The sequence below is a fragment of the Toxoplasma gondii genome, chromosome VIII, assembly GCF_000006565.2.
Source record: "Toxoplasma gondii ME49 chromosome VIII, whole genome shotgun sequence".
Classification (NCBI taxonomy): Eukaryota; Apicomplexa; class Conoidasida; order Eucoccidiorida; family Sarcocystidae; genus Toxoplasma; species Toxoplasma gondii.
The window spans coordinates 5,292,250-5,314,838 of NC_031476.1; the positions used below are offsets into that span (position 1 = coordinate 5,292,250).

The window sequence follows — 22,589 nt, forward strand, 5'->3', positions numbered from 1 at the left end:
TAGTGGCTGGTACGTATGGCAGTCCACAATAGTAACTACTGCCTCTTTCATTTGGAAACGAGGGAAACAAAGACAGGCGAATGGCCTGAATGTTTTGGCAGGTGGACACACCCCTCTCGAGCACTTGACAAACACTAGTATAAGGTGTCCTGTATTAGCAGTGACATGCTCAGCACGTCTGGCGGCCACCGTTGACCTCAAACCGATGTGCAACAGGCAGTGCCCGGATTGTGGTACAGACGAGTACCCCTGACTGCTGAACTGCCTCAGGTTTGTTAGTGCATAGATGAACACAAAGGTACTTAACCAGTAGTGAATACTTCAGTCAAAGCGTAGGCCGGAGGAGCACACAGAGTAGGACTATGGCAACGAACGAGTTTCCGACTACGGCGTCGCAGCGTACAGCATGCTTTGTCGGCGAGTATTTTACAGATACGCACACTCTACCTTCGGTACATGCACAAGCTCAGCGTGGCGCTCTAGTCAGCGTCTCGTGTGCCTAACACTCGCTGCCCAAGTTTATTCGTTGAAACGGAAGCGTTCGTCGAAGGAATGCTAATCTTACCTTTTGAATCCCACGGAGCTTATCATGGGTTTCCTCCTTAAATGCTCTGATCATATCCTGTACGGAGATCCCGGCAGCCTCATCGGTACCAGCCTCTTTTTCGGCCAGCACAGCACGAAATGCTGGGTGTTTGAACTCCAGATTGAATTCGGGGACACGGTCTGGCAGAACCTGCATTCTCTTCAGAATGTTCCTCTTCTCCTGCATACCCTGGTATCTCAACAGAGACTCAATCTCGTGTCTTCGTGTGATGCTCACTGTCTCAACGTTGATGGCAAGCTTATCAAAACTGGCCTTCTGGCACTCGATGAGCCGCAGAAACTTCTGTTGAATCTCGGATTCGGCATTTTTGAATCTGACGGCAATGGATAGAGTTGCCGTTACCCTGCGTAGGACCACTTCAGTGCGCAGCCTTACTCGGAGTGTACTAGATTTAAAAGTTTATGTTTCCCATTTTCTATAGACTCGGTTGCCCTCACCTAAACCAAAGCATCAGGAAGTTGCAAACGGCGGAGGAATCTCCTATCGACCTCACCAACATACGGACAACGCTCTCCCGATCGTCCTCAGGCTGAGCAGGATTAAGATTGCCATAGCTACTGAAGGACTCTTTTGCTTGAATGACATGCTATCGGCAATGTTAGCACGTCATCTTGATTAGTCATACTCACGCGGAGATGTTTCGTGCAGCTGTTTAGAGTGGGGGCAGTGGCCTTGGGTGTACGTTCTCTGAATTCGGATATATGTCTTGTAGCCGTTCAGACTGCGAGTGTCTTCTAACTTTCTTTCTCGGCATGATATCCACAAAAGGTGAAGGAAACGACCGACAGCCATGCAGCCCCTGCGGCAACTGGTGAGCTCCAGGTGATTCCGCGAACATCGCAACAGGTGCCTTCGTGTCGGCGGGAGGGAATATTACTTTTGCACCACCTCGTCGTTCTTGTCCGCAAGAGGTCTAATTTGAACATCGGTACACTATGGACAGAGTCAACGAAAGCTCTCATTTACATACGTGCGCGCGATCGCGTCGTGTCGTTGTCACCGGTGAAACGGCACTCAGAAGCGTGTCTGCAGATGCGCCAGCAACACCGCCAACAATTCAGTCCGTTCTGTAGTAGGGCACAAGCGATTGCAGGCGTACGCTGAGATATGGATGAGTTGACCGCAGTAAGCTTCGAATGAGATTCTGGGTGATTCAAACGTCTTGCGTCCTCGGCGGTGCAGCATGCTTCTCCTTTGTACTCAGCCCTACATTGTCAGAAATGGGTGACAAACGAAACGAGGTCACTTTTCGTCACTGTACCCGAGACCGATGCTGGCAGCCGACGCCTGGATGTGACTACTGCCGACCCCAACACCATCTTTGCTTCCGCATGATGTTTCGTGTGGAGACAGCAGAGTCTGAGCTTCTTGTGTCTGTCGGGATGGCGTGTGTTGGGCAGTAGCTTTCTGGGTGGCTTGGCTTGCTGGGCCGCAGTATGTTTTGCTGTAAACAGTGACGCAATTTGAGTTGTCACCTTGAAGTGCGGCCTGACCATTTTCTGCGTCAGTCCCAGGATCAACGTGAACATCCGAACTGCCCGGTGCATCGTGACGGTCCGAATGAGAGAATGACCACGTCACAATTTCGCCTGCAGCCTCCAAGTCTTTCGTTGACGCGAACTCTACGCGACGACGACGAGACTTCGCTTGATGCGTATCCTGTTCTGTGTCAATCGGCTGAGAAATCGGGCCTGCTCGGTAGCGAATGGTCAATTGCATCGACCGCTGCCCCAGAACAAAGTGCTGTACTTTGTATGGAAGTGATACTACCCGCCATGCTGCTTGTAGGTACGTCATGAGCGGAGACCTTGTTTGCCGATAGGCCCGCGGAAAATACTAGTTCTTCTAAATCCTGTTGGAGAGAGCAGTTGTCCCATCTGCTGGTGCCCTCTTTTCGGTCTCCGTAGCTCACTTTTGTCGAAGCAAAGTCACACGTTTTTCGCAGTTTCCGCGGCTGGGAATTCGATTGGCTGCTCGGTTCACTGCCATCACCGGCATCAGCAGATATGTAGTCCTCATTCGGGCTCGCCAGCGCGTCAAGCAAATCCTGCTCGGGGCCCTCCATGCACTGAAGGAACAACTATGAAGTCCACACAACGTCACGGCGTTTGACCATGCTACACCTGACCTCAGAGTTCACGACTCTTCCTAGAGCCTCCGAGAACTGAGCAAGTCTCGATTGGTCAAGAAACTCCATATCTAGTGTGACAGTTTCCACTGCGTCGACACTGAAGTCTTTGCCTGGTGGTACGCTGCTTGCAAAGGCCGCTATATGTTGAGATTGAACTCGGTGTTCTCACAGTCCTCAGGCGCCAGCATGAGTTGCAGGCTTGCACGCGAGTCCTCGTATGACACTGTCTTCAAGCAATACAGAGGAACCTCGAAATGCTCTTGCTGGGCGCACAGATGGATGTCTGGCGAGCGACGGCAGTCGGTTAGCTTACTGAATCCTTGTCGCTTTTCACAACGATAGAGAACTGGCCAACCGTAACCAGACCAGAAAAAGCCTTATCCTGATCATACGGTCCTTAAAAAACGTTTGAACCTGTCAGGAACTTCAGGCAGCTCACCTCCACCTCAATGCGAGCGGCGATATCTACGGGCGGTTCCCGCTCTACAGCCATTCGTGCCAAAAACGTGCTGATAAACGCGGATTTCTCCATTCCATCGACAGTAGGCATTTCCTCTCTGTGCTGACGGGGGCCTAGCACTGCTGTAACAAACTTCAGCGCTCTCCTGGTTGACGATATTTTGACAAGCGCGAGTCTCGCTGCATTCTTGATGCCATGGAACAGCACACTGGCTGTTGAGACGAGCTATATTCAGGCACTGCGGGAAGCAATAGAGCATCTTGCGTCTTACAGTACACGAGTCCTATTTCATCACATGCTGCACGTTCGGCCGCATTTGCGATCTCCGTGAGCAGTTCATCAAACTGAATTTGAACGGAATCGCTGAGTTACAGTCACCAAAATTGGGAGTTGTCTGTTCTGACCTCTCGCATCTGGAGAGCTGTCGGTTTGAAACGCTCAAAAAGCATGTCTGCAGCCTGCGCTGCCGCAGTAGCTGATTTCGTGGTCAAATACCCACGAGCCAGGCGTGTGCGAAGCGGATGCTGCTCTGCAAGCCGGTAACGGTGTTGTTACCGCAATTCCCGCTGTGCTGGCGGCTTACTGTTTGTCCATTCCTTCTGCGCAAGCATGTAGGCAGTGAGCGAGGCGTGGAGGCAGAACAGAATTAATTCTAAAGCGTTCTGAATGCTTCCGGGAACACTTCTTGACCATGTTTCATAGTCATACGTTTGATCCTGCTTCCAAGGGCGGGCAAAATAGCGACGAGGCTGTGCGAAAGTATACGAATCTGAGTTTAAGAAGCATGCAAATGGTGTTTATCGAGAGAAGAGAGCAGAGTCTTTACAAGTAAATCCATGCAGATCTGCGTCGCCCTGGCCTGGTGCACCGCAGCATCGTCCAGCCATCTCTGCGCCACAGCTTCAACCACATCCTGAATGCGAAGCGTCGGTTGACGATTCTTTACGGACAAAGTTATGTCAGACTACCGTATAAAGGAGAATGATACTGGGGAAGGAAAAACATTCGGTGAGCTGCTTGTCCTCTAGCCCTTCAAGCATAACCAACAGTGCCGCTACAGTTTTGTCGGTACGCGGCTCCGTCGTGCCTTCACGGGCGATTGCCAGTAGTTCCTCTACAACTTGGAGATCGATCATTTGGCACTGTTGCGGTTCAGCAGACAGCAGAAGTCTGATTTCTTTCAGAGCCAGCAGCAGGTCCGTTGAGCCACTTTCTCTGGCCCTCTTTAGGCCTGACCAGCAAAGCTGTGCCCACTCTCGCTTTGAGTCAACCGCCATTATTCTGGTCGAACCGTCACAAGCAATAGACCTAGACTTGAATTTGAGCTGACTACTCGCAGAAAAGCAATACTCTTTGTTACTCGCGGGAAACATCCTTTATCAGAATCACAGCCAATTTTGGCACGGCTCGGTCCATTTTCTGGCACAGATGCCCCCCGTCTCAGGCTGTAAACTAGTTGGGTGTACGGACACTCGTGACGTGGGGTCTGCATATCAAAAAGAGCTGTCAGTTGCAGTGCATGCAAAGGCTATGCGAGTTTCTCATTGCCGCAATTATGAACGTGCATAATTTGTCTCACACCATCCTGCCAGCGCCAAATAACCTGTCTGTTGTAATGTAATACACTGTGCGACGTAACTCAACGAAGTGGCATCACGATCTACGAATATCATGTCGACAACGCGTCAGGTAATTAAGTAGCAGAGGAACACGAGTCATCTACCCTTTTCATGCCAATGTTTCTTCCTTTCTGACACGTGACCGGGTGTTTGGTTTTGAGACAGTATACCAGCAGACATTTGTCAACTGTCGTGTTCAATATACGCCTGTAGTCGATTGTATCCATCCTGTCCGCCTCGCTGTTCGCGTGATGGGCTACCACTCGGTGATGGTGGTGAAGTGTCCCCTTTTAAGTGTCAGGATGCTCGTTGATTTCAAGACGAATCCGGGACTTTCTGAAGAGCGTTCGTCAAGCCCATTAGCAACCAGGATGGTTACTAGACAGCATCACGAACACTGTGTAAGCCGCCTGCCGCATCGGGATGAACGACAGGCACGACACGAACAAATGAAACGACAGAATATCGCAGTGGCGTCGCTCAACCTAGCGGCAACTACCACATATATACCTGATGGGAACAAATGTTAGTGCTCAATCACTGGGTTTTGCGAATAGAAGAAGCATATGATTGGCTTTTTATGGCAGTCAAAACCTGGGGTGTATATTTGTTGCACTAGTCTCAGTCGCAAGCGGGTGCTTGTGCGCGTAGGCACGTGATAACTTCCCATGTTTAAAGGAAGCCACACGATCTCGAGCCGTCGTAAATCGAAAGTCGCGAACCGAAAGACGCATGCACCCTTCAAATACACCCTAATTCTTCTTGCCTTTCCATCCTCTTTTGTTGCGAGCGTTCTTTTTCATTGCTACATACTCTTCGCGTTGCCTTATTCCTCGCCAGTACGCTTGAAGAAGCGTAGCCGCTGCAGCCAGCCTCTGTAGCTGCCTATCGATGATTGATTGGCGAACCTTCTCTATTTCGTATTCCTGACGTATCCGGTCATTCTCTTCATTGACAACTTGCAACTGCTTCTGCAGATTAACCACTAACTCTTCCTTCGTTGCGTTCGCTTCCGCGACTTCTCTCGCTTCTGCAGCACATTCACCCCGCACAATTAGAGAAGTGTATCGGCCTCTGTTTTGTAGGCAATTCTTCAAATAGCCCCTCAGAAAGAACTAGAATGTGAAGGTGCTTACTGGCGTTTTTCTCCATCATTTCACGATCGTAGGTTTCGATGATTCGCTCCAGATCTTTCTCTGCAATCTTCGTCTTGCTCTTCAATGTGTCTGTTTCCTGTTTCCCTCGAGAGAACACCATGGAATTATGCTTTTGTTGCTGGTTCATCCGTGCTACAAGTTCCGATGCCCGTACATCAAAATTTCGTGTATGTTCCGCTTCCCGCTTTCTATACTGCTCATGCAACTGTGCCAGACGTTGTTCTGTGAAATCATGGACATCCTGTAAGTCTGCCTTCAGCTTGACAACCGTTTCGCACGATCTGTTTGAGGCTTTCTCTCTCTCCGTTCGAAGAAGTGTTAGTTGCTTTTCGAGTTCGGTCCGCCGCGAGGAGGCGGCCTTCTCCTGCTGGATATAACGTTCCAACAGCTCCTTCCTGGCTCGCTCTTCTTCAACTGTCATCTTCATCCGCTTTACCATGACATCCTAAACATGACAAGGAAGCACCATAGCAAAAGCAATCACCGTATCACACTCCAATCTCAAGCAAAAAGGGCTGGGGATGTGGTTGGAGGGGCTGACAGTCTTATCAACAGTCAGGGGTGATTATCCTTCACCTGCATATCTGCCAGAGCGTGAATCAGCTTCATTGAGTTTATAGGGCGTGTCTCCTGGAACGTTCTTAACTCCTGAACAATGTTTGGAATCATTCGCATTCTTCGGCATAGATCCCGAGTGTTCTTCTCAAGCTGCTCAGTAATCTCTTGCATGTCATCCGTATCTAGTGTAACCAGGGAATCCTCATTGGCATTGTTAATACTCCCTTGATACAACTCTTCGAGGCGAATTTGGTTGGATAACTTTCTGGCCAATTCCGGTCCGAGTAAGTTTGTCGCCTTGTCGCCTTCGTCACCTTGAATACCTTCAAGAACCTGTACAAGCACGTCTTCATTTCAGTAAAATTTTGTGTGCGAAACCGTCTCTTGGGCGTTTTTTTCTTTGATGGTACTCGACAGGCACATAATGCATACCTGTCGGGTGGCGACTGAGAGATACGTTAGCTTCTCTGTCACCTCCTCCATAATGGCTACAACACGCTGGGCGTCAACAGTCATTGACTTGCTAGAGGCCATTTTGCTTAAGAGTCTTGCTTAGTCTCCTCTGTAAAAGGAACCCATACTCCTGGGCATTTCTTCTTATGCCGCTTGAATGCTTAGATAGACTGCAAGCATCTGTCCGGGTGCTTGAACACAACTTCGAGATGTAGCAGTTGTGAAGGACCGACGCCCAGCTTTCCTATGACCCAGAGGCGAGGCTGACGAAAAAGGGATATCCGTTTCAGAGACGTCTGGGTCGTATGCTTGATGCCAAAACGAGGCTCTAGACACTGGGATAATTCAGAGGTCCATAAGCCATGGCTTTCAAACAACAAACTGCAGACAAAATTGTGTAGCCGTGACCGCAGCAAATTGGGCATGGCTCGGTGGGACTCTCTTTCCTAAAATGCCACGGAAGACGGCTAGAGAGTACACGCCTTGAACTACCTCTTTTTCACTCTGGACTTTGTGAATGTACAAAGGGTTGTCAGGACAGAAGTCTCGGTTTTCCCTTCCTTGTTACAATGATACCCTAGAGGGGTAAAACGCCTACCGCAAAGATGCGTATTCAGCAGGGAGGAACAAACTCCGGTGTATTCACAATTACAGGCCCATTCGTGTGCATTGAGGACGCTATCGTTGTTGTTTTAAGCACAGCCACAACCAGCTGGCTTGGTTATTGACGCAAAGTCATATTTACAGATGAATATGATCCAGAAATGAAGCACTGCTGCCCGATTGTTGCAGCCTCTGTCTTGGTTGTGATACACATCGTGTTTGCGGCTGCTTGCAGAGACGCTCTTTGTGCACCATCTCGCGTTATAGCCGTCTACCCCGTGAGCCTGACTTGATAGCAACATACAGTTATCTTTTTTTGAAAGAAAGGATATTCTACGAGTCAACAAAGTCAGACAGAACGAAGCTCGTCGCGGAGCCCCATGAGGCGTTTTCGCAAGGTTCAGGCGCCACACGCTGCTAGCAGCGCCAGCGTGCGATCAACCACTCGAGGTCACCTTTGCGAAGCCCGTCTGTTTCTGGGCTGCCGTTTCATCGGGAAAAGTGTGATCTCGTGTATGTCACCATGCTGGCCCCTGGTTTTCTGAAGGTTACAGTCTCCTTTCTTTCGAGAACGAACAAGACAGCTTTTGACGAATGCCTGCGCCTGGATGCAAAGGCAACAGAGGGGATCCTTGAGTTGTTGCCGGTCTTGCTGGTCCCTTCTCAGGGGGCATGTGCATCCGACATCTTCCTTGTTTCCTGGCCCCTTGACATGTTGCGCATCCCCTTTGTTGTCTCCCATTAACAAGCGCGTGCTTTTACGCTCAGTGGCCTAGTCATATGCAGCTGCTAGTATCGCGAAAGTCCCTATTGCAGCACCGCTTACCTAAATTTGCAGAAAGTGTGCGCAGTCCCTGGAAATCGTTCTTTGTCTTTGTACGTTGGTCGCCTGCGGGTTCCTCTCTCGACGTAGGAGGGAACAGTGCATGCTCTGTCCGTTGCCGCCCCAGAGGTTTTCAATTGCCGTGCCATAAAGTGTGCCACACACGAAAAAAGCACACGGCTTGCGCCATAGCACATCCGGTATCAGAGGCGTTCCTACTAACGCATGAGACAACGCCGAAGGCCTGCTGACGATTCTCACCTAAAATCGGTGTTAGTTTACAATAATGTCGTCGCAAGCTTCGGCTAGAACCGGGCTGAGCCCGGCAGAGGAGGCATTTCTGTCTTACGACTGGGCAAAGAGCGCGAAATGGCAAGCGTACCTCGACAGCTTATATCCCACTCCACCGCTGAACAAGATGATGAAGTGGAAGAAGAAATTCTTCAAGACACACGAGGTGGGTTCTACTTGAATTGCTCCTGTCGGGCTTGCTTCACGGTTTTCCATTTCGCATCCTGTGGTTCTACACAACAACGGCGCGCATGCACACGAACACACGCGTGGTCTGAGTGTAGAATGAGTTCTGTGTGTCACATATCCTTTCCGCAGTGAATTCTCTACTGTAAAAACATCATGAATAGGTCTACTGTGCCAAGCTGTGCATGAATGAACCATGGTCGTTTATCGGGTTGGAGGACTCGCAGACATGAATTCCATAGGAAAGATGCAGGATGTGTTAACGGTGGCTTACTGATAAGAAACAGGGAGATGGCCGTGTAGAGACAGTCGCTTGGGCCACAAACGATCTCTTACATCGATATGCAGGCACTTAAATGTGATCCTCTGAACGAAATTCAACGTGTGTGGTACAGTGACGGATCGCATTATTTCTCTCCTGCTACACTTACCCCTCGCGTATGAACATTGACTGCCTACGACAGCGAGCCGACTTGTTATCCAAACTGAAAGTTAGCGAGCTTGATAAAAAAGGAGGGGCAAAATCCATTTTCTGGACTTGCTCATCTTCAAGGGGCCACAAAGACCGGAAATTGCACGAAGTATCCGTGTCGATGTGGATCTCGTGAATTGATTCTCGACTTCCACTCCCTCGTATGATGCGCTGTTCTAACTGCAGGACCCAACATTCGTTCCGGATTCCCCCGCTCTGGCAGCTGCCCTGAATGAGGAGGATCCATCGAACGCTCAGCAGTCGCACACTCAACCTCCATCGTCGGGAACAAGCGGAAATGTGCCAACATATTCGTATTCTCAGCCTTCTCAGAGATTCTCCCCACCGGCACGAAGGTCCTTCCTCCGATCCAAACTTCTTCCGCCACTCTGTGCTGTGGGTCTCGTCGTCGGTGTCATCCTTTCTTTACTTTCAGTCTTTACACCTCGTCAGGACTCCGAGCCGTCGACGGTAAGTCCTCTCCGCTGCCACACTCGTGCTGCTACACGTGACGAAAGGGAGAAGCTAGATACTGGATTTAGGCATTCTAGGTGTCTAGCACTCTCGGATCTTCTTTCTCTCAAACGCTGCAGGACACATGTCCGTTTTTTGACTTTTGTCCCTGCGACCGCAGGTGCATGCTGGCATGTAACACTGTTTCGCGGCTAGTCGAGGAAAGTTGCCCGAAAGAGGTTGAAGAGGATACGTTCTTTTTTCATTAGTGCGAGTGTAACCGAAACGCCCCTTACTCTTCGGATAGGACAAAAACACTGGTGCGTGGACCGTACTTTCGCTCTTCCCTTTTCTTGCGGTGTCTCTTTCAACGCACAGCGCCCCGGACTGACGGGTTCCAGTGTGCTCTTCGTATCGTTTCTTCTGCACGTGTACATCGTCTTGGGAGGCCCGCCAGTTCGCTTCTCAAATTTCACGGAGTCAATCAGTACAAACCTCCCGCCGTACGTCCAGCAAGCTCTGCACTTGGATGCTGCTCACGCAATCTTCTACTTGCTGTTCACGGCGTCAATGCCTCCCTCGCTTCCGGTCACCCTCTCTCCAGCCATTTCAGCCCTTCTCGTCTTCTCCACTTTGATGGGAGAAGGAGACGGCATTCCAGTCGTTGTCAAAACGTAAGCGTGGAGTACCGGCTCCGAGAGTATCCCCTATTCATGGGACTGATGTTACGCTTGGTTTTGCGGTCTGTATCGGCGTTTAAGCAGGAAAAAATGGACTGGATGCATCCGGATGTGCACGGGCAGGATTCTGGAAAATCCCTCCGTTCTGGCCGCCAACACGGCAGAAAAATAGAAGTAAAAGAACGAGAAACGAGGCTAGGTCAACAGATTGGTGATAGTCAATTTGGCGTTGTTCGACGAGGTTCTTCCCATAAATTCTTGAATCTATGGTATCTGTTGCGTTCACTACTCTGCAGGTTCCCTTTCACGTGAAAATTTGTGTATTTCCAGACTGCGGTGTTGTTACGTCCTGCAGCAACTCCCTCGTGCTCAAGGCCATTACGAAGGTGCAGATGAATGTAAGTCTTTTCTGACATTACCTAAATGTGATTGGGTCATCTACTAGTTTCTTTTCTATAGAGAGGACTGGCGGCGGTTGATCCTGAGAAAAACTCGAGGCGTTGCATGGGTGCCACGATAGTTTCGCTTGAACACACACGACGGGTACCCTGATTTTTTGTGGCCTCTTGTTTTTGCAGAGAATGCTCCTCATGCAACAGCGTGCCGACGTCGAAGTCTTCTTTGGCGTCTTCTTCATTGTGTCACGGATTTTGACTCTCAATTTTTCGGTCTCCCACAGCATTATTCCCATTTTCCTTTACTTCCACCTCTTCCGAATTCGGTACGCAAGAAGACACCGATTTGACATCTGAACGTTTGCGTACATTCATTTTCACCACTCGAGAGGAGATGCCGATGGCAAAATCGCATATTGCTCTGTCAACATATTTCAGCCTTGGCGTCACAGTTTGTCTTTGCTGTAGAGAGACATGCCCACGCACACTTTTCTGGTCAACAGGAAATTACACAAATTAAACGACCTGGTTCTGTGAGACCTATAGTCGCTTCGTCGCTCATCGATCACAAACACATTCACCGGTCTGTTCTCTGTCGGCCCTTCACGATTGGCTGTTGGCAGCGGTGTGGTCGTTGATGCTGATGCGCTACGTGTGCTGTCATCGTGATTTTCTCTTCTGATAACTTTGCGTATAATAGCGGCGCTCGGCGCCATAGTAGAGCACATGCACAGTGACTCAGTTCAGCCACAGGCATTCAGGGCAAAATGTAGTGCCTGAGCAAAGAAATAACGTTTTGCTCGTGTTTTTGTTCTGTGGCATTGCCAGCTACTCTACATGCGGTTTCACGCACACTACGTTCCGGCGAATTGATGGTAATGCATGACACCAGGAATGAAAAAGTCGAATGGCTGTAGACAATGTTACCTTCAGTTGGACGAAGCATATTATCCCTCGTTCTCTTCGACGGTTTCCACCCTGACACGTGATGCATGTTGTATTTCAACCACTGCATTGAGAGCCGCATACGGCACTAGCCACAGGCAACGACTTTCGTATAGCATTGAACATTTGACGAAACGACACCAACAAAACGCGCTGGAACTTCCACTGACGCATGCTTTGAAACCTCATCATTTAATGTCGGAGAACACGACTTTTAGCGATTCGTTATTGCTAACAAACCAAACTGGTGTTTGTACGTTTATGATTTTGTCCATTTCCAGCGCGAAAACAGTCATCATCAGCATACTAGACAGGGACAACCTGCTAGTCCTCCGCGCATAGACTGGCTCGATGGTTGACAGCTTGGGTTGTGTCCCGATGTGATGTACAGCGATCGCGACGCAGAGAACAATATCGATATGCATTCAGCGGAAGGTGGCGTGTGGGACTCCCCGAACGGGACGTTTTTTCTTGTCGTGAATAATGCTACACCTGCAGCTTGCGTTTCTTGTCTTCGTGTGCAGCCTTCATTTCTGGACTCGTGTACAAGCCGATGTGCCCGCCATTTGTTGCCTCTTTATACCGTCGGGTACGTGCTGAAGTAGTGTGCGCTATGCACTAGACCTAGCGCCTCTATTTTCATTTTCTTCAGCTTTACCGCCGTTCGCAGAAATGCCGTGCCACTGGGGATCATGGCCAGCGAGCCTACATTTGGGTGCTGCCCCTGGAGAACGTTTCTGTTTCGGAATTTGACGGGGAATGATGGGCTTCTCCTAGTCTTTGGGAGTTGTCTCAAAGACTAAGCCAGCTTTCGTTTTAGGGTGTTGGACAAGACAGCGACAGTGATAGTGTATGTCGGATTGATTCAGAAAAAATCTATGACTAGACCCCATCCCTATCAGACTTCCGTGTTTGCTGTCTTCCTTCCAGGTTCAGACACTGTGCAAGGCCCTGGTAAATCCTCAGACTACGTCGCCAACTGCAGCCGCGCAACAGCGCTGCGTCATTCAGTGAAGTTGAAAGGCTTGTGACCTTCATCTTTTGCGACAGTGCCGACATTTAGAATGTTTGTGACCCGTTTCCGGTCGGAAGCCGATCACATGCAGGATCGGGAACAGTGCTACGGGCCCGCGGAACTCGGTCTTGTGCATGCGTGAACTCTTGTGTGTACGCCTACGTGATCGCAGTATCGGCTTAGAAAACAAGCGCCAGGTTAATCGTGTCGGGGGATTCCGTTGTGAGAACACATTCCCTGGCACGTAACAAGTCAGACGTGGTGTTTGGATAGTCCTTTTCCACAGCTGGACAGTGCGTGGAGGCACTGACAACAGTTTTTTCGACACCATTAGTTGGTATCACCTCGTTGATTCAACTTGATCAAAACGGTGACCCTCAGTCTCGGTGATATCGGCATCGTATTCACATTCAGAGAGGAAAGAGTTCCGTCACTCTTCCCCCCTTAGCACATCTGGAGAACAAAAGCATCCGTGCGTCGCGAGACTAAAATCGAGTGAGAGAACGTGGTTACCCTAGAGAAAGCCGCTGCCTATTACTTGAAGAAGACGCACCTTGTCCAAAAGACCTAGATTGTCTTCTGTCAGAAGTGAAATAATCTCGGCCGGGCGTGGCAAGGGCCGCAAAGTGGTCTACGCTTCTAGATGCTGTCGGCGCATGCGGCATTGGCACCGACTCACGAGCGGGTAACTCACACACAGGACTTGGCTGAAGTGGACAGCAGATAGAGGCTAAAGGATGATAGAGTGCCTGGGGCGAAGGCTGGCACACCCTTGCAAACGTGACTTTCGTGCCAGTGCGGGTGCTAGGAAAAGGTCCTGACGACCGCAGAAGCGAACGATGCTCCTCGGTGGTCGTCCGGTGGGAGTCTCGCCGCGGCGGTCTCGCTGGGCTATCTAGAAGAGTCCCTGGCAAAATTCTGCTTGGAGCCGCGGTAAAGGGTGCCTCTAGCAGGGGGTTCTGATCTCCTTCCGCAGGACACGGGTTGCCTTCTTGCGAATGATAGGAAAAGGGCTGGAGGTGGCCTTCCTGCCGGTCATTTCTTCCTGGATTCAATTCTAACTTAAAACTCGGTGATATGTGCGTATGCCGTCCAGTGCGTTGGGTAATTGTAGGTGGCACGGAGACGGCTGTCCGAGCGCCTGTTGGCGCGTAATTCGTAGACTGTATGCAGCACCATGGACCAGGAGAACATTCGTCGCCAGATGTTTCACGTGTAGGGTGTACCAAAGGATCCTTCATAGAAACGGCACCTTTCGCACTCGACTCATCTCTCGGCAGCGGAGCACAGGGAGACTCACACGTACGAGGGTTCAAATAATGGGGATATTCTTTATAAGGCTGGTGGGACATCCTCCAAAGAGGTGCTGAACACGGCGAAGAGAGACACCGACAGGCAAACGTGTTGTGAGAAGCAGTCTGATGCGTGTTTCTGCAACGCGAACTCGGTGTTTCGCTCTTGGCTTTTGCAGAGGTGGAACGACAGAGGGCGCCATCAGCCTCTTCCGACACAAAGCGTCCCGTCAGAAATTTGAGGCTGCTGAACTGTGTGTCCCCACTGTCACCATTAGATGGTATTTGAGCTGTTAGAACAGATTTCTGCGCACTTAGACTTTTCGGTCGGCTACGCGGATCTTCCACGAGACACGCTGACAGAAGTTCATCCCTGAGTTGTTCTCTGGTCGCGACCCGCGAACCTGGATGCGAAATTTTGTCCCCTGACTCGAAGGGCTTCGCGTCTCTGGGATACGACGCAGACCCTACTAGCGGCATGACTGATGCCCGAGAGGAGCAATCACCGTTGTCCTCCACAGCCTCAGCGGATCCGTGTTGCAGGCCACTCTGCGCGCGCAGCAGAAGTGTCGGAGCAGGCTTAACAGTTACCGGCCACGGTGGTAACCGGAACTTCTGACGTATATAGAGGTCGTTGTAGATCTGAGTTAGCTTCTGCCGACTTTTCTCCTCCAGAATGTTTATTCTGCACTCAAGTCTTTCCGCAAGCTTAGAAGATGAATCAATACAGTCAAGGAGTTGTATATAGGTTCTGCGAGCGCTGTCGCGCCTACATTCCTTCAGATTGTCTGGAGGAGAGTGACTCGAGGCAGACGCCTCTGTAGAACATCGGTTTGCGTACTCCCGGGCCTGCTGGAGTCCCGTCCAGAGGCGCTGTGTTTCGACTCTCAGTGTTCGCAAGCCTTTGAAGACGCCTTCTAGCTGACCAGGCACGGGTGCGTTTTGGTCTTCTGCAGGTTCATCCTCAACACCCGACCGAGTGGGTTTTTGACGAGACCCAGTCTTTTTTCGAGGTCGACTTCTTGAAACCCTTTGGACACTTGTGCTACTGGGTGAGGATATGCTGAGTGAATCGCAGAGAGGCTTCGAATCTACTGCAGGAATAGGGGGGACTGTTGAGGACGTGGCTGGGTATTTCACGCTTGGCGAATCATCGGCAACTCTGTTGTAGAAAAACCGGCGGGGCAACCGGCTTCCAGTGAAGCCCTGCAGATCTTCACTTTTACTCCTTGCACTGCGTTGCTGCTGCGACAGTCCCGCCGTCGATATTCGTCTGTCCACAGCTTCTAATGTTGACTTGAGGCACTGAATACTTTTGTAGCTTTCCCTATCGATCTTGTCCAAAATGCCTCTCAGTCGGTCTGTTTTATTCTGTTGGTCCAAATCCCAGTCAGCCAGTTCCTCATCCATGGCTACAGAATAATCATCTCGAGTCACCATTGCTCCATCGATGTTACATGACCTCAGGTGTTTTTCGTTACGCAGGTCTATCATCTCGCACTCGTAAAGGGTATGGCCATCCACAAAGCGGCCGATTAACCAGGATCAAGCTTGTCAATCTGGGTTTCACCCGACTTCACAAAGAAACTCAATAGCAGCCCCCGCTTGTTTTCGCGTGTACGCGGCATCGCTTTATGCGTTAAATATTCGCAGCAACGTATAAGGTATGTTTCTTCAAACATCAGTATTCGAGCGAAACTCTTTTTTCAGAACGGTAGTTCCCTACGTACTTCCAATGTTTCATAGTCAGCACGCACTTTGATTCTCGTGCAGAAGCAGACATTTGCATGGGAATTATATTCGTCGCACTGATACCAGTCGGCATGGGCAGCGGGGTCAGATTCATGTAACAGAACAGAGACAGGTGAACACCATACTGTTTCTTCAGTACCACGTAAATGCACCACCCTCCAGTGCACACGGTCCCCCTTGCGCTCGACTGACGAATAATCCTTTTTTCCGTAGGGATCAAATTCCAGAACCGGTCCTGGTAGCCGTTCCTATCATGTGTCAGCGACCCCCCTCACGGCCTCCCCAGCAGCGGTGTCCAATCAACAGGATTGTATCCAGTAGACTGTTTATAGTATTGCACAGATTCATGTTCCCCTTGCCACTTCTCGTTACGCATGTTAAAAGACGGTAGCCTTTTCATGGGGCTGAAAGTTCCCACATGCACTTCGTTAGCGGGCTTCGCACACACCAGGATAAAGGGAAGAATCAAGCAGCTACCTGTGATTCTGTAACTAGACGCTGTCACCCGGCGGCCGTTCTCTGCTAACACCGAATAGCCTCTCCTTAACAGCACTTGCCACGTCAGACTACGAAGCCAATTTCCGAATAGGTCTACGCATTTAGTTGCCATTCTCAAATGCTAATGCATTAAACTAAAGACCTCTCACCGAAAAAACGTCTCTTAACAGATCCGATGTACGCTTTCAACCACTTGCAAGGTGTGCTTGAAGAGTTCCTACCTACCGTCTCTTACACAGATCCAATGTACGCCATCAACCCCTGGCAAGGTGAGCGCAGGGAAAGGGGACGGCACATTGCACCTGTTTCTTGCAAAAACACCGAATCGTTCTCAGACACGATGCTGTTACCTTTTATCGTTAAATAGAACTAGGAAAACCCACGGCCAGCCGAAATGGTAGATGACAGTGCTCTCACCATGTATGCGAACGGATCGATGTTCTCGTATGAGACGTAGCTGGAATGTGTTCCTCACTCATCCTAGCGCTCCGCATGCACGACTTCCTGCTTCTGCGTGCGGCGCTGTGTTGCGAGCTTCCGCTAGAACAACAGACTCTTTATTCGAAAGTTAATAGATCTACACAAGTTACATGGTATAGATTGGGAACAATCTGTCTCTACACGTTTTTAGCCACACTTACGTATTACACCTGATGAACTATCCTTCCTAACAATCTAATTCGACAAAAGAGTGAGCTGCTTTGGTGCTGTTGACACAATCCGACAAGTAGAAATCTAAACCTTTTCGAAAACAGAAACGGTACTTCAACTACCGTACGCCTAAAAGTTGCTCTCTTAATGCAAAATTCTACAAATCTCGTCCGTTTCTCCGAGCTCATACAGTAGCAGAGATGAGAGTCTACAGAAAAACAGCAGGGTCCTGATCGCCAAATTGTGCAATGCTTCCCCTCCTCCACGGTGCGCGATTCGAGCTCGCAAATACAATACTAAGTTCGTTGCAACTGTTGACTGTTGTAGAGTGGCGACGGCAGCCTCGACTACGGCTTCCATTGGCAACTCGTCAGCGTGCAAAATTATTCTTGCCTCCTCTCTTCTTTCCTAGTTTCTTGACCATCTACATCTGCTGCCAGCTAGCAAAACGCAAAACGCGACGCACGGAATTGAACTGAGCAACAACCACCGGGAACTACATTATACTCGGTTGAGAAAATGGAGCTGCACGCCAGCCCTCAACCCAATGTAATTCACGCCCTGCTGGGTTGCGGCCACTGCTCCCCATTCTATCGGCCGTGCACACGTTCACTTTTGCCGTCACTGAGAAAGGACTGGAGAACTGCTCCCATAAGACCATGTCACGCGTCTTTCACTAATTAACCTGCGATTCGTCACCGGGTACCAACCATCAACTTTCCACAGCTGACACACGCAGTCGATTGAAACCAAATGAAGATATCCGAGCAACCAAATGAAGATATCCGAGCAATTTCCCCCCAAACATATGCGACAGCAGGTGAAGTAACATGGGGTACGATCACAACAAAGCTACCTCCAATTACTCTCTCTCTCCTGTTAAGAACCCTATGTCATCCTTAAGCTGTTGTTTGTCCTTTTCAAGCTGCTGCACATCGTCGATCACGTTCATCTCGTCTTGAACAACAGACGCCACCGCGCTCACTGCATCTTCCAGTTGCAGGGTTTGCTCCGAATTAAGCCCTTCTGCTTGAGCCACGTCTTCGATCGCTTCCTCTACTGTTTCGCCTTTGTTCAACGCACGAAAGAAAATCTCCTCGTCCCTCTGCATGCTTTTCATAGTATCAATCACCTCCTCCATGTTAACATTGCCGACTTCGCTGTACGATCCATCTGAAGTTTTAATGCTGAACGCAACGAAAGCATAACAAACACGCGTCGAAGAACGTGCTTCACTCCACTCCAGACGACGCATAGAATATAACGCAAAGCTTTCCGCGTCGCAATCACTTGACCGGCTGTCTTACACGTAGTCAACTTACGCGATCTTGAGCAAGTCCGGGTTGCCTGTGGGTCTCTCCACACGATACGTGTTCCCCATCATCTCCAGCTCTACAGATTCTCCGATTCCTAATCCCTGCCCTGTCCCTCCACTCAGCAAACCAAGGAGAGACGCCCGATCTGAGACGGCGCTCGACTGGTTGTCGCCGCCTTCGGCAGCGTAAGCGCCGGCAGACAGGCACACGAACACCGATGCAGCAGCTCCGACAATAGCGCTCACACGCACCATCTTGCTTGATTTCTTCAAAGAACAACAGCAAGTGAAAAATGAATAGCCTTTGATTTGGCCAGCCACCAAACAACACAAGCAAACCGAGTTGCGTCTATACAGACGTGTCGAAACAAGCTGACACTCACTGTACAACTTAACTGATAAAAGGTGGGAGAAGACAGCACCCAAAAACGCAAGCTCGCTCGGCAGTTTCAACCGATAAAATTGCAAAGTAATGTTATGGCTTTACCGATTGCCCAATGCGAAGTGGGGTGGTCACAACCGTCGAGTCGAGACGCAGCGGTGGACCGGGAATTGGTCCGCAATGAGACGAGGGCAAACAACCTGTGCCCGCTTACGGCGTCTCAAACCATGTTTTCGTTCAGCGTGATCGTATGGTCAACAAACAGCATATTCCTCCCGCCGCGACCCCAGCGATTGGTATTCGTGACGAGTACCACGCTATGAGAGGGGTGCCTCGCGCAGCTGAGACGCCAGGTGACCGGTGGTCGCCCACGACTCCGCGCGCTTCAGTGGGGAACGACGCTCATCAGCAATCCCGCTTGTCGCATACGCCGTGAATCCGCGTGTCGCATACGATCACCAGTACTAGCAGCCTCGAGGTTTTCGGTGGAGTTGCAGTTGCGTATGCCAGTGCGTCACAGCGCTGAACTACTGGCAGGTAGACACATCTGGCAAGCTACTGCTGTGTCTGAAGCGTGCCGATGTGTGCGCGTACGCTTACAGAGAGCCTGCAAGACACTGGTTGGAAGACAAAATTTTTCTTCTCAAGAGTTGAGCTTTAGTTTGGTCACTCGCCGTTGGTTGTTCTGTGTGCTAGACGTACTCTAACGCAAACCAGTCGAGGAACACACGAACGAGAGAGACGGCAATATCTCCCGTCGCGCTATCACACCGGGTAAGGTCACGAGCTTCCGACTGGCACTGTGTATATCTTAATGGGGGGGTGACGCACGATTGGATCACCCAAATTCCGAGCGGTTTGAGGAAGGGAAACGAGCGCGGTTAACAGCTCGTCGTTGGAGGACCTGTAGTGGTCGGGACTAAAGACGTATTAATGCAGTCGGACGCCACTGACCATCCATGGGGTTTAGAGGCATGCTGATTTGCGGAGGAGGGGGGGAGGGTAAGCATCTTACCCGAAGATGATGGCACTCGGTCACTGAGAGACGATAGAGTGAACTGCGGGGAAGGAGGTCGACTAGTGCGACCAGGGAAAGCACCTGGTAGGAAGAGCGTCGGGGGTGGCGGTAACAGGGGAGGCAACAGAAAGGCACAGCAGCGCTACTTGGTGGGTGACGGCTATCACAGCGAAGGCGGCGCAGTGTTACACTACCGTAGTGCGTGTGGCACTCGTATTCACTGAAGTGATCGCTATTTTGTTTGCGTTACTGTGCACAGCAACATGGATTGCGGACAGTGCAGAAGGCAACTGCACGCAGCAGGTGTTCTAGGCTTGTTTGTCACCCTTGCCACAGCAACCGTAGGATTGAGCCAAAGGTGAGTCAAGCGTCGTAGAGTTTTGCTACGTGTAGGCACGGGAAGTTGCAGTCACCCTTCTTGTTGGTAAGTGTTTTGCAAGGCGTTGTGTTGGCACAACTGGCGTGCAGGGTGCCAGAGCTACCAGAAGTGGAGTCCTTTGATGAAGTAGGCACGGGAGCTCGACGGTCCGGGTCCATTGCGACCCTTCTTCCACAAGACGCTGTTTTATATGAGAACTCAGAGGACGTTGCCGTTCCGAGTGATTCAGCATCGACCCCGTCATACTTTCATGTGGAATCTCCAAGTGCTAGTGTGGAAGCCGCGACTGGCGCTGTGGGAGAGGTGGTGCCGGACTGTGAAGAACAACAGGAACAGGGTGACACGACGTTATCCGATCACGATTTCCATTCAGGTGGAACTGAACAGGAGGGTTTGCCGGAAACAGAGGTGGCGCATCAGCATGAGACAGAAGAACAGTACGGGACTGAAGGGATGCCCCCCCCTGTTCTGCCACCTGCACCGGTAGTCCATCCGCGTTTTATTGCAGTACCAGGGCCGTCGGTGCCTGTTCCATTTTTCAGTTTGCCAGACATCCACCCGGATCAGGTTGTGTATATTCTAAGGGTTCAGGGATCTGGGGACTTCGACATCAGTTTCGAAGTTGGCCGAGCTGTGAAGCAGTTGGAAGCCATCAAGAAAGCATACAGAGAAGCCACCGGGAAGCTAGAAGCAGACGAGCTTGAGTCAGAAAGGGGACCTGCTGTTTCACCTCGACGAAGGCTGGTTGACCTGATCAAAGATAACCAGCGACGACTCAGGGCGGCGCTTCAGAAGATAAAGATACAGAAAAAGTTGGAGGAGATTGATGACTTACTTCAGCTGACACGCGCACTGAAGGCCATGGATGCCCGTCTGAGAGCCTGCCAGGATATGGCACCGATTGAGGAGGCGCTGTGTCACAAGACGAAGGCGTTTGGAGAAATGGTGTCCCAGAAAGCCAAGGAAATTCGGGAGAAAGCGGCGTCCTTGTCTTCATTGTTAGGTGTCGATGCTGTCGAAAAACAATTGCGGCGCGTCGAACCGGAACATGAAGATAACACCAGAGTTGAAGCCAGGGTAGAGGAATTGCAGAAGGCGCTGGAGAAGGCCGCGTCTGAGGCAAAGCAGCTCGTGGGGACCGCAGCAGGCGAAATAGAGGAAGGAGTAAAAGCGGATACTCAGGCGGTGCAAGATAGCTCGAAAGACGTGTTGACGAAGAGTCAGCTTGCGCTCGTGGAAGCCTTTAAAGCGATCCAGAGGGCTCTTCTTGAGGCGAAGACAAAGGAACTAGTAGAGCCTACGTCTAAAGAAGCGGAGGAAGCTCGTCAGATCTTAGCGGAACAGGCAGCTTGATTTCCCAAGGATGCAGTTAAAGATGGGGATGCATGATAGGTAGCGCGCCCATTATCCCAATCCTTTAGCCGTCTACCGTGACGTGGATCATTATAGGGGAAACAAGCATTAGCAGAATGATCGTGTATCGCGGAACACACGCATATCCGCACCAGTTTTTCTAACGTATGGTGAATGGGTTCAAGTCTGGGTTCAAGGCGCAGTGTCTATGCAACAGCGCCGGTTTCTGCCCTTCGTTTTTGCACATGTGCACAGGTATGTACAGTGTTTATGTATATGGGGCAGTGTGCGCTTCGTCAATGATGTACAGAACGTGTGTAATGCTCGTCTTGGCAGGGCCAGCAAGCCCGCATAGCATTCGTGGATCACGTGAAGCCCGACACGGCGCCGCCCGATTACAGCCGCAAATGCTGTAAACCGGAAACAATGACCCTGCAAGTCAGCCTTCATAGACAACAGACTTGGCGACGTCATAACTACAGCAGGGTAACGGGTACTGGAAGACTCGGTACGAAGCGGTTTCCATGACAGAGCGACCGTACCAACGCCAACTCCCCTCCCCTCGTAGTCTTGTCGAGCGTGGCTGATTCGGTGTGGGCGAGTGCGACCAGACAAAGCACCCCAGACGAATAACTCGGCGAAGCGACGGTGACAGGCTCTCCCGTTCAATAATGCCGAGCAGCGTGCTACCACAAACTAAGCAGGTATTTTTTGGCTTCAGACGACCCTTCCTAGTGAACAGCGCTCTTGCATTGTTGTTTTATTGTAGAGATGCTGCACGTGGAGCGACTGAGCGGGTACACGTTCATCATGTGTTCAGGCGTGGCAGAGGGAAGGCGAAGAAGGTATATGTTCGAGCATTGATCACCAGTACAACAAACAGAATGCAAATGTGAACAATTACTGGACACAGCGACCGAAATTGTTCAGTGACGCTAGAATGTGGATCAGCAAACGTGGACAAGTGCTCGGAAGGGGTCCCGTGCCTCTGAGCAGGGGTAGTTCCACTTATGACAATCCGCCTCACGGGGAATGTATTCACAAGAAGGCGGTTCGCATCCCGGAAGTGCAGTTTACTGCCGGAATACAAAACATTTATTT

At 50.5% G+C, this 22,589-nt stretch overlaps 8 protein-coding genes across 8 annotated transcripts; 3 read left to right on the forward strand and 5 right to left on the reverse strand.

Annotated features, from left to right (window-relative positions):
- Positions 1 to 155: 155 nt before the first annotated feature.
- TGME49_270280 (hypothetical protein) lies at positions 156 to 3,295 on the reverse strand. The gene is made up of 17 exons (XM_018781575.1): positions 3,178 to 3,295; positions 3,052 to 3,120; positions 2,908 to 3,001; positions 2,736 to 2,848; positions 2,520 to 2,675; positions 2,357 to 2,459; positions 2,083 to 2,298; positions 1,869 to 2,031; positions 1,707 to 1,813; positions 1,578 to 1,633; positions 1,347 to 1,520; positions 1,237 to 1,294; positions 1,101 to 1,180; positions 983 to 1,044; positions 824 to 920; positions 566 to 766; positions 156 to 509 (listed from the first exon to the last, which is right to left on the reverse strand). Exons 1-17 carry the CDS (start codon positions 3,286 to 3,288, stop codon positions 480 to 482), a joined length of 1,890 nt encoding a protein of 629 aa, XP_018636611.1. The 5' UTR covers positions 3,289 to 3,295; the 3' UTR covers positions 156 to 479.
- TGME49_270290 (hypothetical protein) lies at positions 590 to 937 on the forward strand (the record flags this gene model as incomplete). Its single annotated transcript, XM_002365664.1, has 1 exon — positions 590 to 937. One exon carries the CDS (start codon positions 590 to 592, stop codon positions 935 to 937), a length of 348 nt encoding a protein of 115 aa, XP_002365705.1.
- An 862-nt stretch (positions 3,296 to 4,157) lies between the features above and the next one.
- On the reverse strand, positions 4,158 to 4,571 carry TGME49_270277 (hypothetical protein; the record flags this gene model as incomplete). Its single annotated transcript, XM_018781574.1, has 1 exon — positions 4,158 to 4,571. One exon carries the CDS (start codon positions 4,569 to 4,571, stop codon positions 4,158 to 4,160), a length of 414 nt encoding a protein of 137 aa, XP_018636610.1.
- Positions 4,572 to 5,569: 998 nt separating this feature from the next.
- On the reverse strand, positions 5,570 to 7,048 carry TGME49_270273 (hypothetical protein; the record flags this gene model as incomplete). The annotated part of the gene is made up of 3 exons (XM_018781573.1): positions 5,570 to 5,847; positions 5,954 to 6,419; positions 6,965 to 7,048. The coding sequence occupies 3 exons, from the start codon at positions 7,046 to 7,048 to the stop codon at positions 5,570 to 5,572; spliced, it is 828 nt and encodes a 275-aa protein (XP_018636609.1).
- Positions 7,049 to 8,140: 1,092 nt separating this feature from the next.
- TGME49_270270 (hypothetical protein) lies at positions 8,141 to 13,067 on the forward strand. The gene is made up of 8 exons (XM_002365662.1): positions 8,141 to 8,868; positions 9,547 to 9,831; positions 10,192 to 10,487; positions 10,849 to 10,891; positions 11,072 to 11,214; positions 11,717 to 11,763; positions 12,358 to 12,422; positions 12,764 to 13,067. Exons 1-8 carry the CDS (start codon positions 8,698 to 8,700, stop codon positions 12,845 to 12,847), a joined length of 1,134 nt encoding a protein of 377 aa, XP_002365703.1. The 5' UTR covers positions 8,141 to 8,697; the 3' UTR covers positions 12,848 to 13,067.
- An 843-nt stretch (positions 13,068 to 13,910) lies between these two features.
- Positions 13,911 to 16,927, reverse strand: TGME49_270260 (hypothetical protein; the record flags this gene model as incomplete). Its single annotated transcript, XM_018781572.1, has 2 exons — positions 14,455 to 16,927; positions 13,911 to 14,011 (listed from the first exon to the last, which is right to left on the reverse strand). Exons 1-2 carry the CDS (start codon positions 15,632 to 15,634, stop codon positions 13,911 to 13,913), a joined length of 1,281 nt encoding a protein of 426 aa, XP_018636608.1. The 5' UTR covers positions 15,635 to 16,927.
- A 38-nt stretch (positions 16,928 to 16,965) lies between these two features.
- GRA1 (dense granule protein GRA1) lies at positions 16,966 to 19,059 on the reverse strand. Its single transcript, XM_002365660.2, has 2 exons — positions 18,364 to 19,059; positions 16,966 to 18,228 (listed from the first exon to the last, which is right to left on the reverse strand). The coding sequence occupies exons 1-2, from the start codon at positions 18,609 to 18,611 to the stop codon at positions 17,904 to 17,906; spliced, it is 573 nt and encodes a 190-aa protein (XP_002365701.1). The 5' UTR covers positions 18,612 to 19,059; the 3' UTR covers positions 16,966 to 17,903.
- A 169-nt stretch (positions 19,060 to 19,228) lies between these two features.
- MAG1 lies at positions 19,229 to 22,100 on the forward strand. Its single transcript, XM_002365659.1, has 3 exons — positions 19,229 to 19,512; positions 20,016 to 20,114; positions 20,225 to 22,100. The coding sequence occupies exons 2-3, from the start codon at positions 20,020 to 20,022 to the stop codon at positions 21,486 to 21,488; spliced, it is 1,359 nt and encodes a 452-aa protein (XP_002365700.1). The 5' UTR covers positions 19,229 to 19,512; positions 20,016 to 20,019; the 3' UTR covers positions 21,489 to 22,100.
- The last annotated feature ends 489 nt before the right edge of the window (positions 22,101 to 22,589 follow it).